Here is an 18,548-nt window from a genome sequence, read left to right as displayed (position 1 = left end):
TGAATCAGCCTCTCCCCAGCCCCCTCTTGATCCTTCCATTACTATTGCCCGCATCACCACCAGGTGGCAGGAAGCTGACAGAGATGTACTGGTGACCTTTTTTTGATAATTAGGTCGGTTTTTAAAAAAAATTAGAAATACAAGTTTGAAAACGTTGGTCTCTTTTGCCTTTGAGGTTCTGGTTATAATCCAACCACTTTGTGGAAAATACATATTTAATATATATATATATAAAATATATATGTTTTCTGTTTTATTATGCTGCTTAAATGATCAAAGTACTCTGTTGCTCTAGATAAACTGCTTTGGTTATTACATCTTACATAGATAAAAGAGTAATTAAATGATGGGCTGTAGTTCTTGAAGTGGGCTGGGACCTTCTTTTTTCTAGACAAACGTATTAGATGTAAACCAGCTCTCATCAGCTGGGCTCAGTTTGCCCCATCCATGCTCTGTGGAAGAAGGGCTCCGCTTTCTTGTGTGCAATTTATTGTTCCATCTGGGGCCAGGACTGTGGCAGAGGCATGTGTCAGAGGGAACAGAGTTAAGGCTCAATTTGGATACGTGTTTGTATGCTTATGCGTCCAGGGAATCTGAAAGGTGGGAAATGGGAGTAGGGAATATTGTGCAAAACTCTTTCTAGAGCTTTTTTTTCCTTACCCGCCTCTAAGCTGATGCAGCAGAGCTAGTCTGGCCACTTAGCTGTATCATTTTACCTCCTCCTGGGGGCCTTATTAACCTGTGGCCATGCTGTGACACCAATTTCAAACCCAGTCAAAGCCAATAATTTCTGATTGGTTTTATTCACCAGCCAGTACCTACCGTATATGTCAAGTCGAGCAGTGCAAGAGATGATACCAGCTTCGTTTTTTGCAGACAAGGTGTACCAGCCAGCATCGGCTTTCTTGGCAGGCTGGATGAGGAGGCAGACGTACCCTGTTGTGTCTTGATGCATGCTGGGGAAAAACAAGGGTTTGGGAATTAGTATTTCCCAAGAGCATATCAAACTTCGAGATTTTAAAATATGTGTGTTAAATATGAAATAGGTATGTCGTAATTTCTATCCTCAAATGTCTTGGACTGCTGCTGCTTTATAGTGTCAGAATCACAGACTGTGCTAAGCTGGAAGGGACCCACAAGGATCATCGAGTCCAACTCCTGGTCCTGCACAGGACCATCCCCAAGAGTCACACCATGGGCCTGAGAGGATCATCCAAACACTCTTTGAGCTCTGTCAGCCTTGGTGCTGTGCCCACTGCCCTGGGGAGCCTGTTCAGTGCCCAGCCACCCTCTGGGGGAAGAACCTTTCCCTACTATTCAACCTAAACCTCCCCTGACACAACTTCAGGCCATTTCCGTGGGTCCTGTCCCTGGTCCCCACAGAGAAGAGATCAGTGTCTGCCCCTCTTCCCCTCAGGAGGAAGTTGTAGTCGATAGATTTGCTTTCAGTGATCAGAGTAGCTGAAATCTGTTCTGGCTGCTCTCTGTACACAGCCATGGCTTGACAGTGGGAGCTAACTTGTTGCTCTGCATATATTAATATTAGAATTATCTATTGAATTCCAATGAACTAAACCCATGCAAATCTGCCGTGCAGTCATGCTGTATTTTCTCCTAGTTCAGAAGCTGGAAGAATAACAAAATACCAAGAACACTTATATGAAATTGTGGTATTTTTCACAACAGTAACCAGAGCCAGGCAGCAGCTTTTTTGGGCCACCCTTTTCTGTGAGAAAATGACAGAGTGGCAAAATCTGCAAGATTTGTTTGGCCAACACTCTGAAAGAAATCTGCTTTGTTATTCTCTCTGCTTCCTTTGCTCTTTGGTAATCTAAGACTTTCTGGCTGCATTTTCCAGGAAAAACCTTTCAGTAGTATAGAACTGAGACTCCTCTGCTGTCTAGGGCAAGGTTGGTCCTTTTTATCAACCCAAATGCTTCTCTCATTATAAAGGGAGAGGTGGGAGATGAGTACATAAGAACACTCGAAGTTGCAGGACGTTCTGAAGTTTGAGATTTTGTTTCCTTATGAACTAGAATGAAACCACAGACTTTGAGGTCAGGAGGACATTTTGTGCTTCTGACAGCTCTAATATAAAAGGGAACATTCACCTTTTGCTCCATGCACTACATAATTTGCCTTATGCTGGGGGTGCAGTGGTATAGATGCTGGTTTGTGTCCATATAGTGATACAAAAACATCTCTTGGCTTCAGGCAGGAAGATAACAGTGAGGCAAGAGAGGACAAACAAGAACAGTGCTGCCCATGGATCTGTGCTGAGCCACTGGAAGCCTTTGGGGCAGGCAGTCTGAAATAGCAGAGGGGTTGTTTTTTCTAAGCATGGATCAAAGTCTTTGCCTTTGTTTTTGATCAACTTGGTTATCAGCCTCTGTATCTGATATGATGAGCTCTATCATCTCATGCTCATGGGCATTCAAAACCAGGTTCTATCTGTTCTGAGTTTGAATTTGTACATAGTTTAAACTGTTTTTTCCTCAGTCTAGTTCTGAGAGAATAAGGTGCTAAAACGCATTAAAATACTGTATCACGGTGTGTTTGATGAAGAGATTCACGTGCTCTATCAGGCCTGTCAGCTCTGTCCCCACTCTCTGAAGCAGTGGTGTGTCATGCTCCATTGCCTTTTTCTGAGCCAAGGAAATTGCCATTGCTCACCTCACAGGAGAGCAAGCTTTTTACAACTTTTTGTAGGTGAAAGAAGTTGTTTTAAAAACACCACCATCTGTACTTATCACACAGGTTTTCATGGAAAAACAGTTGGTCCAGCCACAAGAGACTTCAAGCATGGGTACAGTGGTACAGTACCTCATCCTCTCTCTGTTTGATGGCAGGGTCTCATTATCCTTCTTCCAGTAAAATACGGGGGGTGGCATTCCCACAACTCTGCACTCTAATCTGACGGGGTACCCTTCTGGAACACCACAGTTCTGAAGCTTCTCCAAGAACATGGGGGCTCTTTTTACTTCCTTTGCTGGAAAAAGAATTGTTGAACAACAGATATTTTATAATTGTTTTGCTTTGAACAGTATGGAAGAACACGATCAAAAATTATTCTTGTGACATCAAAATGGGCAGTGAATTTTTAGTGGAAGGGAAGTGAAATGTCATGATATAGCCTCTGTAAGGGAACATAAAGTAAATAATAGGCAGAACTGACGTTTGCAAAAGAATGGATGTGTCTCTGGTGGGTCTAAACATATTACCATTGCAGGAAATTAATGCTAGACTTATGAAATTCAATATCTCAGATCTTGAAAGGCTTTATTAAAGAGTAGTATTCAAATTTGTGGTTTTCTATTTACAAGCATTTTCAATAAAATTTGGACTGAAATCTAGGACACTCCAACATATATTATGAATTAAAATGCTAAGGATTTTCTGGGGAGAAAATTAAGGATCATTTTTCCCAGACAAGAGAGGTAAGGTAGAATTCTTACAGCCCTCTATTTAGTAACAGGAGTGCCCCTGTCAACTGAACACCAGGTGCATTTCCCTCCATCAGAGGAGTTTTGTAGCTGTTGGTTTCTCCTGGTCTCAGTGCATTAACTCTTTATTTATACCTGTCTGTAAGGAAACCACATAAGGCAAGTTTGAAGAGGCACGTACAAGTAACTTCATCACTGTCTAGTTTTTCAGTGTTTCTTACCTACAACAGTGAGCTCCAGACTAAATGAATTTTGTCCTGTTTTGTTAGTGGCAAGGCAGGTGTAAGTTCCAGCATCGTTTTGGGAGAGAGGATCAATCAGCAGAGAGTGAACCCCAGTCTCTCTGACCAGCATCTTGTGGGTGCCGTCTGGTAGCACAGGTTTGCCGTTGAGGAGCCACGTCAGGTCTGGAGTTGGTAACCCACTCACCTAACAGACAGGGAAAGAGCTCGAGACCAACATCCCACTGACAAACAGAGTTCAGTAAATTTGTAGGTAGGCTTTTTTTTTTTTTTTTTTCAGATACCATCTGAATGATGTCAGAATATAGGGCAGAAAGATTCTGGGTTTTTTAACTATTTCTCAGCTTCTGTTTGTCTGCTCACCAGTTCCAAAAGGGAGAAAACGAGAAAACAAGCAAGCAAAAAGAGAAAAAAATACATGAAATACTTTCCTTTTTCTTAGTCAGAAAGGAAGAAACTTTGTAATATGAGATTCACAAAAGACTCCTAATAATCTACTGGTTTCCTTTTTTTTTTTTTGTGCTGAGTATAAATCAAAACCCTGGATCTAAAACACTACAGAGTTTAATAGGGATGAAGAAGAGTTCTATACAAATGACTTTATGTTTTGTAAAATGTGATGAAAAATGATTTAATACTTTGTAGCTGTTGAACTTACGTGCTTTAGAACACTGCAGATTAAGTTTTTTTTTTTAAATGCTGTTATACTATTAGACTGTATTATAATGTTAAAAATCTTTCTAAGGGGTAGCAGTACTTACTCATGTCTAAAATACTGCTTTCCAAACAGTATTTTACAAAGCAGAAAAAGGGGGAAGTGGAACTTGCCTGAATGAGCACTGCTCTCTTCTGGTTCATGCAATACTAGACATGCTCTAAGGCTTCCCAAGCTCTGCTGGGATAGCAGAACTAGGAATAACCAAATTCTTTGGCACGCTTCTGCTAAACTTTATGTCATAAAAGAGGTAGCAATGAATCTTGTTCATCCTCAGAGCATTAAGTTGTGCTTCAGAGTTTCTACCCACTTGAGGGCAGGAGATATTCTGGACCATGGAAGAGATGAGTGTCAGCATTACCACCTTTGCTGTGCTACTGGGACATGGAGGGGCTACCAAAGTATGTTGGAGCAGATGGTTTTCTTCAGGGTATTCAATCACAGGATGTTCACTACATGACCTCTAACCTCTGACAGCTCCCTCATGCTGAGATTTGAATCAGTAAATGGGGCTGTTTCTGCATCTGTGCATACTGGGGAAGCATAAAATAAACTGGACTCTGTTCCCTCTTTCCTGGGACTATTAACCTTCAGTAGTTCAGTGCAATGCAATGGGAACACTTGCTTGAACAAAATATAATGTGCTGAATCCTTTCTTTTCACCATTTTGTGCTATTATGGATTATGTTCAAGAATCTGATAATGGAGCAGGACTTCTGGAGTTTATATTGGTAAAGGACACGGTGAACGTATCTAGTAATTTGAACAACCTTGCAAGTGAGCCTTCTGTTTCTAGGTGCTCTTCAGTCCATAGAGCATGTATTCAAGAGAAATCTCTGGAATCAGCTCAGAGACAATGGCAACAAGAAATAGTTTTTAAAAAGTAAGCATTAAAACTTGAACGAAAAATGTTCATGCAAGCAACAAAGAACGTGAAAACACCAAGCAACACATGTATAGAGGTAGGGAAAGTAAGAATGAACAGAGGAACCAATGAGTACCTTACAGTCCAACCTACAAAGTCGCCCTTCGTGTGCTACCATGTCACCTGGAGCCTGTAGAAAGTACGGCCTGAAAAAGCGTTCTTGAACTGCCTCTTTGTCTCCTTCTGGCACTCGGGGTCGTGTTCTGCAACACAAAAATTGCATGTGTGTGTTTGAAAGTCAAACCATTTTTTCCTAATGCTTAAAAAAGGGAAGGAATTAGAGGAAAGGATGAATAGGTAGCTTGAGTTATAGAAAAGGGCAGGAAGAAATGGACTGATTGTAATTGAATTCTTGCATATATTCCATTTAGAAAGGTTATCAAGTTAATTATATCATGTAATATCCTTGGATTCCCAAGCTAGCCTTTGCTTCTTTTTGCCTTTTTTTTGCCGAATTGCATCTTGCTAATCTATCCCTTGCCTTTGGCTCCACTGCAACAGGTAAATGAAATTAAACTTCCCTGTATTTGAGGACGACGTTAAAAATATTACAATATAGAAGTGACTTATGTTGGAGGGGAAGTGCTGCTGTTACTTCAGTTTTAGGATTGAGAACAGAAGTTCAGTGAGTGCCTAGAAGTACGGTAGCTGGTTACTTTGGATGCCTTCAGTGAGAAGCATTAAAAAGGTCTCAGGGACTTTTTTCTTTCACCTGTGGGGCTGAGTTGTTGATATTCGGCTCCGCACAGGGACACTTTGAACCATCAGGTGGCCTGAACAACTGATTCTCCCCTGCAAATCACAAAGGAAACAGAATTAATAATTGGTTAATAGCTTATTTCATTTTAAAGTATAAACATTGAACATTTACAATGCATTAGGATTTATTTTTATAAAGTAGCTGAACTGTAGTCTAAATGTTACTTTTCCAAAGCAAATGCTATCAGCCTGCGGTGGAGTGCAGTTGAGACAGGAGTTCCTTTGTGTATCCAGAGCAGTGTGTTTCTGTGACTCTTCCAGGCTGTGGCAATGCATGTGACAGTGGTGCTGTGTGACCCAGCTTCAGCACTACCTGTCCCTGCTTGTTTATTCCTGCCACAGATGCTGCCTGCCAGTACCTTTGTACTGGCATACTGATCAGTGCAGCCACACAGAACCCGAGAAGAAATATAATTCAGAAAGGAGCAAAAATTGAAACTGGAAAAAATTGCTTGATTTGCTTGAATGTGCTTCTAAATAAAAAGCTAATCTAGCACATGGGGTGAAGGAGAATGGTATTGGGGGATGAAACTATTTGCAGATCCACGTCTTTGCATCCTAGATAAAGAATAATTATGTTTGGTAACACTTCCAAATTTGATGTATCTTTTTATTTCTCCTTGCTTGAATTGATATTTCTTCTGCCTGAAATATCATGTCTGTCTTGTTGCCACATCTCAAAAGGTACCTATCAGTGGGCAGAAGTTACTGACCTGAAAATTGTCCTTAATGATTTTGACTGGATGTGTTAAGAATAGGGGATAAGTTCTATCAGTCTTCTTTACATGTGTTCCTCTCCTATGCTCTAAAGCATCTAATTTATGATACAGTCACCACTCAGTGTTAGCCTAGGTGGCCCAATCTCTGTTCCTATTAATATATATTAGAAAAAGGTGAAACAAACATTTCTGTAAAAGAAACTAAAACATCTTACTTGTGGGTTTGCAGCCATGATAGTATAGTTGCCATCATCATCGTTGGTAGCAGCTTCAATATGTAAAGAGCATGTTCCATCTTCTTCTCTGTTCATTTTGAAATGCGTGTTTTTCTTTGAGATCTGCTTGCCATCCTTGAACCAGTACACCTGCAGTGATCAGACCCCCCCCACACCCCCTGTGACTTAACACTTGCTCTGTAGTGGAACAGGGACTAGAAAAACGTAGATAAGAACATGACACAAGTTGACCAATAGCTAGTAAAAATTTTAGAGTATTATAAACTTTGCAGATCAGTTATAATGTGAACTAGAATGATTCCAGGTTGAGCTCTGAAAGCTTCACATCACAGCTGGACCTGTCAGGTTCTCTTTTCTTGGCTCTAGACACGTTACTGGTTATCTCAGGTCGGTTCTTGTCTTTCTGAGCAGTTGACTTTCTGAGGGTTTATGCAGTTCTGTTTCTCTTGCAGTCAGGTGGTTTGTGGCAGTCCCTATGGTACCTCAAGGCCTGATATATGTTCAGGAGCAGATATTGTTACTTTAGAAAGGAAGGGGGAATGATTACATTTAGAATTCTCTCCACAGAGCCACATTCTTAGGAGTGCAACTTTCCAGAGGGATGTAGAGAAAACAGTAGGTAGTTGTTTTTTATTCCTTTACTGGTAACAGTGAGAATGACTTACCTTAGGAACAGGTATTCCAACTATTTTGCAGGTGAATATGATAGGGGATCCTTCCATTACTCGGAAATGTTTGAGTCTCTTATCAAAGATGGGTGCTATGTATTTGCCTGTAGGGATTTCCTCGTGTTGGACTTCATCGTCTGATTCATCCACTGGGGTTCGTTCAAGGCGAAATTCTATTTCGTTCATCAGCCTCTGCTCAAAGCTTGAAATCTTGTATTCCTGCAGGGTGAGAGAGGCACAGTTCTGAACTAAACCAGTCATGTTCTGGGGTATTTGCAGCCGTTGGCACTTTTGGGCTACTTCTGAAATGAGTGAAACTGTGAATTTGGTTTGCAGACACAGATATTGCATCTTAAGTTTGCATAAGGTAACTAATGAAACTGAATTTTTCTCAAAGACAGCAAAAACAGCTGGTGTAACTGAGAAAGCAAAACGTACTTGTGTAATTCCAAAAGCACAATTCTCAGGGGTTTTTTTTAAATAGCATTTTAGAAACCTGTGAATAGTAAATAAGGATGTAGCCAATCCTCAGATTTATTCCATTTGCTGAAAAAACAAGGTTCAGAACATGCATCTTGTCTGAAATCTTACAGAAAGTTAACTAAAGAACTAGCAGATATCCCAAATCACTGGCACTTACATCCCTGATCATACCATGTTATTGCTGATTATGCTCTTGACCAGCAGTTCCCAGATAGTAAGGAGAAAAGATGGAGAGGTAGCATGGAATTTTAGCTAACAACTCTTCTGATTTTGTCAGGAGGCCAAGAGGACAAGTGGCCAAAAATGTAGACGTTGCAGTGGAATTTTGAGGAGACAGAGGTTTGTGAGACTTGGTGAGAGGAAGAAAACATGGCAACCACAAAGTAAAAAAGGCTGGAAGATCCCAATGGTGGATTAAATGCCCTGGTAACATCTGATTTTGAAATGGGAATGGTATGTGTTGCGTGTTGGTCTCTTCATCCAAAATCTCTCTTTTGGGGAGGTTGCTGTAAGGTCAGCTCTAGAAAAGATTAGCTATGGTGGGAAAAGGCAGACAGCTCGGAGTAGGGAGGAAAGGAATTTACTGGAAATTGAGTCCTCTTTCCACCCCTCCTTTCTTCTCTGATGCTGCAGGTCTGCTCCTCCCACACGGCTTTAGAGCAGTGTGGATAATTACAAGGTACCAGGAGCATTCACAGGGAGCTGAGGTTGCTGAGTGCCCCCATCAAGACCTTCCTTCTCTTTAACACCTTCCTCCCTCCCTCTCTCTCTGACACTCTCCTGCAAGTCCCCCTTTGCCAAGCAGGAGCTTCCAGCTGGCAGGTCTGTGGCAGAGTGAGACGTGCCAGAGGCTGTGAGCCAGGCCCTGGATGGTACCAGCCACCCTCCCAGTGGGCTGGCCAGCAGCTGGGAACCACCAAACAGCCTCATAAAGTTTCATCTTGTTGAGCTTCTCTTCTCTCCTGCAGCATGTGTCAGCAAATTGCTTTAATGGATCACATTGCCATCTTAGTTACGCTGGTGTAAAGCCGGAGAATCTCTAATTTCTAACCAACTGAAGATCACATTTGAAGTTTTGTTTTCCTTCCACTTGTTTGAGAGGTTTCAGTAGTTTCCTTCATGTTGTTTAGGTAGTTCTTGGCAGCTGAGAGCAAAATCTATGGCAGAGATTTGACCTACTGAGAAAGGTTTACCTTGAGTGTCTGAATTTTTCGGTATTAGCTGAAGATACTCCAAGTAATTCTCCTAAGAATGAAATTGTTTTCAGGGATTTCACATGCTGTTTGACCTTTGGAAATGTGGAGGCTAATTAAAGATTAATTAAGGTAGGAGTAATCTTCCCTTTCTGTCATCTAATGATTTGTCACATGAAAAAAGGTCAGGGCAGCATAGCAAATATGGTACAGAGTCCCATTTCTACCTGTTTAAACACATTACTGATTTTTTTTTTTTGTAATGAACCTCTCAAATTATGTATTTATTTCTGGATATTGGTTAAATGACAGGAAAATTATAAAGCTAAGTACACTGTTTTGAAGACATGTTTCTCATTTATCATATTTGAGCAGTTATTCCCTTTACAAAGATAAACCATTTGTCAAGTGTTATGTGTGTTTGGAGGGCAAAAGGGTTGATGGGCAGAGTAGGCAAATTGATGCATAAATGGGTTATCTCAGAAGTTAGACACAGTAAGCTCATGAGGAATTTTTGCTCAGAGAGGGCAACTCTGAACTCTCATTAGAATAAAATGAGTGGGGATGGAAAGTGTTAAGATTTCTCAAAGTCAGAGAGCTATCCAAAAGCTGTAGAGTGGAGTTAAAAGGCACTGAAATACTGTGAGCTGATGGCAGAGTCCAGAATTGTTTATAGATATCTGAGTTGTCAGCAGTTTTTCATACAGATTTTTTATCCAGATTATTGCTGTCCAAAAGAAGTCATGGTATGGAATAAGAAATCAATAATGTAGGCTTGCTGTAGCCATGATGGCTCACAGATGAAACCAAATAATGCTTAAAGACAATTAACATCTTTTATTTCATCTACTCCAAAAGTGCCAATTTGTCTTCAGTGGCCTAACCAACTAACATAAATTAAACTTACATTTTCAAATTGTACTTAACCAAATTAACCTTGCATCTCTTTTAGATCTTAAAAAGTTTTCTGTGTACACAGTGTATCATTTTTTTCCTGGCTGATGTGCTGAGGACATTAACTTCCTTCAAACTACTTCATTGAGAAATAGGGGCACATGTCTGTTTGCAAAAGAAAACATGATCATGGAATCAGCCAGGTTGGAAAGGACCTCTGAGATCATCAAGTCCAACCCTTGATCCAACTCCACCGTGGCTCCCAGACCATGGCACTGATGCCACATCCAGTCTCACCTTAAACACCTCCAGGGACGGAGAATCCACCCCCTCCCTGGGCAGCCCATTCCAATTTCCCTTCTCTAAAAAATTTCTGCCTAATATCCAACCTAAACCTCCCCTGGCAGAGCTTAAGACCAAGCCCTCTTGTCCTACTGCTGGTTCCTGGGAGAAGAGACCAACTCCCACCTGGCTACAACCTCCTGTCAGGGAGTTGTAGAGAGTGATGAGGTCTCCCCTGAGCCTCCTCTTCTCCAGGCTGAACAACCCCAGCTCCCTCAGCCTCTCCTCACGGGACTTGTGCTCAAGTCCCTTCACCAGCCTCATTGCTCTCCTCTGGACCTGCTCCAGTCCCTCAGTGTCCTTCCTGAACTGAGGGGCCCAGAACTGGACACAGTTCTGATAGAGGGAGGAATGCATTTCAATGGAGCCCCTTTCATGGGCAGGTTTTCTCTCACGTTTCTTTGCATGTGACTCTGGAGGGATGTGGGTAACAGGAGCACTTGTGAGAACTTGCCCATATTGCTGAACTGTCAGCACTGGGCTGTCATTCATTATCTAGGAACTGTGCAGACTGACTGCACAAGTTTGGACTGGCCATTTTAAGGAGTTATGTTCAAAAATACATTTTAAATCAGAAAATTTTGAAGTTAGGGTTCCCACAGCCCCAGACTGTTGTGCTCACTCTTCAGTCTTTGCCTTTCTGAATGTGTTGTTCAGTGTGCATGTGCTGCTATAAGTTTGCACACAAACCAACACGACTGAGTTAACTTTACTGTGAAAATCTGAACATCAACGTACGTAGACTGAAGGTGTTATACCAAACTTCTTACAAAGAACAGAAATCTCTGAAAAAAGTGAGAATACACTGTTTTGTAGAGAATATAATCTTGGAGGTTTTTCTTGTTTGGTAAATTTTTTGTTAGGATTAGCAAGAACACAGTTGTTAATATGGCTTTCTGAAGAACTACTTTTATCACAGAAGCCATGAGCCTATTTCTGAATGTGATTATGAAAGTGGTGTAGGGCAAAGTGGTTGTGGTTCAGACAAGTATTTTGTAAAGCATCACATGAAGAACAAGTCAGTGTGATCACTGGGTACAATGTTAAAACTAGGCTGCAGTTCATCATGCTGAGGAGACTGAGGGAAAGAGCACAGGGGTTCAAGCGCTGATTTTGAGCCCAAAATGCAGGATTGCAGCTACTTTTTTGGCAGCTTTCCTGGAACATGAAACTTCTACAGGCAGGGATTCACACACTTGTTTAATATAGTAACTAGATATTTAAAATCGTGCTATCTACCAGCTAAAAGACTGTAAATTCCAGCTCCTATCTAGTGATGTGATGTGCTGTACAAAGTATAATACATATCATGTATACATATCACAATTGTATATAATGATCGATATATGCTGAGTAGACTGCAACTGTTGAAATCTGGTTATTTCTCTTACATGTAATGCATGTTGTTTGGTGTGCACAGCGTGCAAAAGGGGAGCAGATGATGTTGCATTTATATTGTCAGAGTATAGCTAGAAGGGTAAAAGACTTAAAACTGGCCAAAGTCAGGAAATGTGCTGGTGATTATGCATCTCTAGTGGAAATCTGGGGCAGTGAAATGCACCTTCCCTTCTGGGGAGCTACTTGCCCTTGCTGTGCCTTGGCAGTATTGTTGTAGGGTGCTGGTGGGTGGCTGTACTTTGACCAGTATGGCAAACAAAATCTTCTCTCAGTGCAAGTCTTGCTGAAGGTACAGATTCACATTGTTTTGTCTCTCTGATGGATCTGTTTGGTCCCATCACCATCATTTTTGAGCACCCGACATCAAGGCACTCTTCAGGGCAGGGCTGTTACCTGCATTTTACATATGAGATATTGAGGCCTAAAGAAGCTGAGGGACCTGTTAAGGTGGTACAGAAAGTCTATGACAGAGCAGAGTTGGATCATGGTCTCTCTCTTGAGTCAAGTAATTTAACTCCAGGGCCATTCTGCTACCTGTGAACATTTTTGACAAAAAAGGAATTGCATAGAATGTAGTATTTCCTATAAGGTTCTAAGCAGCTTTGTGTATGAATAAAGGTTCTGAAATCCTGGGTCTGTTGAAGTTAAGATCTATCTTTAGCAAGATTCAGATCTTAGTGAATATACATGCTAACAGTTAGTAGAAGCTTGTAGAATCAAAATAATCTGATGTTAGCTTAGTAACTCATGGAAATTGCCACAAACAGAAAGGCTAGAGGATCTTTATTCAAATGTTGATTCTCATATACTGTATAACAATTCTGTTGGCCACTCATTGCCAACTCTAGACAAATTTCCCAATTTAATCCCAGTTTTGTAACTTTTACTAGGTTGGCTTTTTGGCAGACTTATTCAAAATCCATGTAACAGTTTATCTAAAAAACTGGCTTATGTTGCATCTCAGTGTCTCTTTTCAAGCTGTAACACTCCTTGGCTTCACAGTCTAATCTGGGCTGCTCTGACTGAAGTCTTCTTTTTAGTTTGAATTCTCTCCCCTGCCCCTGCTCCCCTTTCAGCAGTGGGAATCAAAAAACAACAGGTCCAACATGGATGCTTTTCTTCACTGGTCATGTCCCATGAAGAGGTGCCATTTTAGCAACTAACTTCTTGCAGATAAATTGTACTGGGTGTCTTACGTGGCACAAGACATGCTTACCCAAATGTAAATGTAAACCCTTGAAGAGGCTAGCAAGTCATTGTCCAGCTAGACAATATTGAAAATACAGTTCAAAGTGATTAAGCAAGGGGAAAACAGAAGGGAAAGCAAATGAGGTGACCATCTCCAATTCCCACAGACATAGCTGGAGTGAGTATGTGTGCAAGCACGGGGAGTTCAGGTTCCCTTTCCCACATGATGAGTTCTGCAAGCCAGGATCCCTGCCATGAAAACCTGTCTGTACTTTATTATTGATTAGATCTAGGTCTTGAGAAGGCAGCTACAAGTGGTTGTTCAACTATTCATTCCCACAATTATAGAGAGTTTGTACCCATTAATATCAAGATCTGGTAATTTGTCTTGATCAGGTTCTTAAATCTCTTCTCATTTCTAGCACAGAGCAGAGAAGCTTCTGTGAGGAGTCTTTGTGGTTTAATTTCCCTCCTTAATCAAAAATTGCCTACATTTGCTGACCTTTGAGAGGCGATGTGAAGCTTGGTTTTGAGGAAGATTTTTGGGGTGATCGAATTAAACGTAATTCTGGTGCCCTGGAAAACAGCTTCTGGTGATTCTTGGGACCTTTCTGAAGCTGACTGCTTAATGTGGGAACTGTGAGGAGATAGTTCTGTTTGCTCAGTGTTGAGGTGTTACTGGTGTTGTGGGCTGTGTGATGAGTTGGAATCTGCAGCTTTACTGGCTTTGGTTTTTGATAATCTAAAAGCTTTTGGACAAACCTCACATCTCTTTTGCTCTGAAATTTCTTATCAAATGCTCTCTAGCAAAAGTAAAGAGTATATTCATGTAAGGGCTGTGCATAATTTTCTAAACACTTTAGGTTTTGTCCTAAAAATAAGGCTGCGGAGTCTTCCATAAGACACAACCAGTCGGTATTGCCATTCACATGACATTCTTCATAGTAAATGACACTGTGAGCACAGTTTGTAGTTCTTATAACCAAAATGTATAAACCAGGCCCAGCTTCTTCACTCTCCCTTCCTTTGTTATCAGTTAATTAATTTATTTTTACTATTGTACAGGATTTTGAGATTTAATGACCTCATTTTGCTGTTTCATATTTGTATAAAAAGGTTTTGAGGAGATAATATAATTCATTTCTAAGTTTTGCCTGTAAAGCCTAATTTCCTCTATAGAGGAAATGTTGAAAATTTATTTATATTGGTGAAGCCTGTTTCTTTTCTCCATCACAAACTGGAAGAAAGGATTCTAACAGCTTCCTCAAATGACCCTAATCATTCAGCTGAAATGCTCTTTGGAATGCCCTGCTAATTGAGGGTCTGTTACCATATACCTGAAAGTCATAAGTTCTATTCTTTGAGCTGGAGAAGATGGTAGAAAAGCTCAGGTTACAGAAGCTGTTCTGAAAGGTGGAATTTCCAGATTTTTCTCTTGCTAATAAAGAATGCTTAATTATTTGTGCAACCTGGGACAGCACCAACACTACATGTACCTACTGGCAATGAGTTCAGCCTGTCCTTATGGGAGTTCAGAGTTATGAATTTGATTGTCTTCAGGCCAAGAAAGAAGCTGAGTTTTGCCTCCTATATCCTGGGATTTGTCCTAACCTCTTCCTGTGGTAGCATAAAGCCAATCCTCATTTTGTGTATCTTGTGTTTGAAAGAACTGAACAAATCTGACTGAAGATGTTTGGGTGTAACTGAACCAAATTTTTTTTTTTTTCAGCACTCTCAGTTGTGAGGGAATTTCACCTGGCAATGCTGCAGACTGCCATCTGCAGAAATGCCAAGATGTTTTTTCCTGGTATCAATTTAACACAGATATGCCATGTATAGAATGACAATGTCTCCTTTTTAATTCCATGTTTAACTGCAAGAGGAAAAAAACCAGGACAAAATCTATGAGTGTGGATCCAGCACTCCAACATACTATTATCATGATGTTGGTTGTTCTATATAGTGTAAAGCAATAGGAATTTCGGAAAATACTGTTCATCTTCTCATCTATTTAAAAAATCACTGCTTTCACTGAGGAGCAAACTCATCTGAGAAGCTGCTGGAGTTAGCAGTGAAGTCTAGCCATGCTTTTCCTGGATGTGGAAGAGTAAAGTCAGAAGGTGGGAACCGAGAGGAAAATGAGGGAACTTTTTTTGAATAATTCCAGAACTGTTGTTTAGTTCATTGGCATTATAATTATGATAACAATTAGAGAAGTGCCAGCTTTGAGGCTTTTCAGTGTTTGAGGAATTGGAGAATCAAGATTTAGGTTTGGTCTCCTCCAGAATAGCAAATAAGTGTATATATATAATTTTTGCTGTCAGCAGATAACTTTGAGACTAGTAGTTATTGTTGTTTCTAAAGGGGTTGTCATGGAGTTAACTCAAAAGATTGACTGGTATTTCACAGTAGCTCTCTAAATAATTTGTCTTACTACTATAGCAAGTACAATTTGCAACACTTGTGATTCATCTGCAAAACACAGTGCTTGCCAGCTGTTTTACTCAAAGTGCTTTGGCAGTGTGATCTGCCAGAAAGAAAGGGCAACAGCAAAATTAAAAAAACCCAGGGATTACACTGCAGTTGTCCACAGCGGGTAATTTGCTCTAAAGACTCTGTGGCTTTTTGCTTATCTTTGCATGTTCTCTGTCAGAAGGGCTGATGGACATTGTGAAAAGTTCCTTGCTTGACAACAGATCAGGGTAAAACCTAATTTACTGGGTTAAGCCTGAGCTGGTGGGACAGCTATTGAGGGCTCCATGGCCAAGGTGAGAGAAGAATAATCACCGACAGGTGGAACAGCTATCCAACAATCCTTAGTGTGTCCTATTTCTTTTTTAATTTCATAGGCAGTGTCCAGATCCAGTGAATTTATTGATTCCAGTTAAGAATGAACTGATATTTAGTTCCTTGAACTTTGTAAAAGGCTTGTTATTTTGCTGAACTCTAATAATAAATAATAACAATAATAATAAAGTTGCCAAAAAGTCCCTGTTAATTCATATAAGTTTGGAGATCTGGAAAAATAGGTTTAATGCTAAAAACTGACCCCCCACTTTAGTTCAACCAAAACAAAAACAAAAAACCTTTTCCTAAACAGTTTGATTACTCTTTAATTTTAAGTTGAGCAACTTGTAAAGCAAAAAAATGAAAGCCACTGTCCAAAGGCTTCCATGAAAACAAAGAGGTGTTACATTCCTACCAGTCTCTGAGATGATCAGAAATGAAAAATGCTGATGAGTCACAAACTAAATCTTCTACAGCTGCATCCCCTCATGCTTCCTGTTTAAAGCTATAGTTTGCTGTTCCAAAGCACAGCTCACCACCAAAACTCACCCTACAAAGCAGCGCAGCAGCTCAACCACCCAAACACTTTTTGTTCCACACGTTGTAATATATGACTTGTTCATGAGTGAAAACTTATTTTAATAAGACTTGATTTTCTTACCTGCTGACTACTGTGTTGATTAGCATCCTCTCTGAAACGCAATTTTCTTTCCAGGTCCTTTACAAGAGCAGCTTTATTTTCCCGAATGGAATCACTTGTTACTAATGGCAGAGGCTTCAGATTTTTCTTTGTTGATCCCTGGGTTGGGCTATTAAAAGAAAATTCTGATACTAACTGCAGCAACCAGTATATACATATTTTGTCACCTGTGTGACATGATATGTTACACTTCAGTTGTGTGGAGGAACCTATTAATTATTTACATAGAAGTGAACCCACAATACAGCATTTGATTTTTTTTTTTTTTTTGGTACTATCTTAATGGTGCATACCATTCCCAAACTAGTAGGAATTAAAACCATACACATTATGGAGAATAAACATTATAATAGTATAATAAGCATCTCAGTTCCATTTATATTTATCCTGCAATAATTATGTCACAGTAAATGCTAAAGAAATGTGTGTAGGAGTTACCTTAAGTGTACAATATGTACATATGACTGTATCAGACAATAATTTAAAAGTTAATACAATTTCTCATCGATCCTTATCTCACATCTTCATTGATTGTTTACTCTTTCCATGAACTTTTACTTCTTTTATTTCTCTCACCCTTTTATGATACCTAACCTCAACAGTTATTTTTTATTTTTATGTTATAGATGCAGTCTGTTTAAGGTTTGAAAATCGTTAAATTCTTAAATAAGACTGTCAGGAGACTGTGAGAGTGCACTGCTGAAGCAGAGCAGCAGGACACTGCTAGAAAGTGTGCAACTTTCTGGGAGTTTACTGGGAGTTGGGATCTTAATTACAGGGACTCCTGATGAAGGCATAACTGATGATTGCTCTGCAAAGTATCTCCCTTTTGTTGTTCTGCAGGCACAGTGAGCTCTCCCTCCTTCACCAGAGTTACTATTATTAATAATGCCACAAAAGGAAGCTGAAGTTTCCGTAGGTATTCACGGATTATCCCAGATCCTGTTCAGATTCCTTCCTGACCTTTTGTGCCCCCACTTAGATTCTCTCCCATGCAGAGGTCAAGATCTGGATCTCAGCATGCTGAGCTCTAGTTGTGCTCTAGGAATTCAGCTCTGGGCTGGGACCCAGGAGAGATAAAATGGAGAAAACAATATTTAACTGCTCTGCCTGGTAGGCAGATTGTAATGACTTACTGTGCAGTGAGAAAAAGGAAATATCTTTGCAAGGGTTCAATGTCATTATTGCAAAGAGAACAGCAGCTGAGCACTCAGGCACCAGCTCTGAAGGGCAGGAAGGGAACTGGTGCCAGTTGCAGCTGATTTTTGGTTGCTCTTGCAGCATTGTGAAAGCAGGCTGAAGGTTTGAGATGGCCACAGTTAAAACCTTCACTGTGGATCTTATAACTTCATGCTGTGTGCCTGATTGGGATGCCAGAGCTGGGTGCCAGACAGGTGCCACAGGGTGATGGCAATTGTGTGGCTGTGCTGGGCAACTGGGAGCTCTCTGAGTAGGAGGGCAGTCATGGTTTGAAGGCAGGATTTCTTGGCACACAGAGTGGGGAATGGTACACATACAGGGACACATTCTTCTGTTGTAATAACAGATTGGTTACTGTAGTATCCATGGGATAGTCAGGAGATTGTGACTTACTGATGTCTATCACTACCCTGAACTGTACCGTTGATATAATATCCTTATATTCCTTACTTTGTGCAGAATTTGGGGTTCTATGGATAAATGGTTGTACCAATTTACTGGAGCTGGCCATGCTAACACCGGGTTCACATAGTCCACAAAAGGGATTTCACTTCAACTCTACCAGTAAAGAAGAAACGCATAAGGCCAAAACCTTGCCAGTACATCATCATCCTTATTTGCTTATATGATGGTAACTGTTTTCTCATAGAAATCAT

General features: G+C 40.5%; 1 protein-coding gene across 2 annotated transcripts in view; it reads right to left on the bottom strand.

The window, feature by feature from the left end:
- The window catches only part of MYPN (myopalladin), a 62,313-nt gene that overhangs the window by 1,477 nt on the left and 42,288 nt on the right, over nt 1–18,548 (bottom strand). For both annotated transcript variants that reach the window (XM_027660937.1, XM_027660936.1), the window contains 8 exons: nt 16,654–16,801; nt 7,705–7,926; nt 7,019–7,168; nt 6,038–6,117; nt 5,402–5,528; nt 3,665–3,872; nt 2,824–2,989; nt 823–956 (listed from right to left, as the gene is read on the bottom strand). In XM_027660937.1, coding sequence (XP_027516738.1) covers nt 823–956; nt 2,824–2,989; nt 3,665–3,872; nt 5,402–5,528; nt 6,038–6,117; nt 7,019–7,168; nt 7,705–7,926; nt 16,654–16,801 — 1,235 coding nt within the window. The remainder of the gene's footprint in view (nt 1–822; nt 957–2,823; nt 2,990–3,664; nt 3,873–5,401; nt 5,529–6,037; nt 6,118–7,018; nt 7,169–7,704; nt 7,927–16,653; nt 16,802–18,548) is intronic.

The sequence above is a fragment of the Corapipo altera genome, unplaced genomic scaffold, assembly GCF_003945725.1.
Source record: "Corapipo altera isolate COAL_440 unplaced genomic scaffold, ASM394572v1 133, whole genome shotgun sequence".
Lineage (NCBI taxonomy): Eukaryota > Metazoa > Chordata > Aves > Passeriformes > Pipridae > Corapipo > Corapipo altera.
The sequence above is the reverse complement of the archived record's forward strand: the minus strand, read 5'-3'. Positions and strand labels throughout refer to the sequence as shown.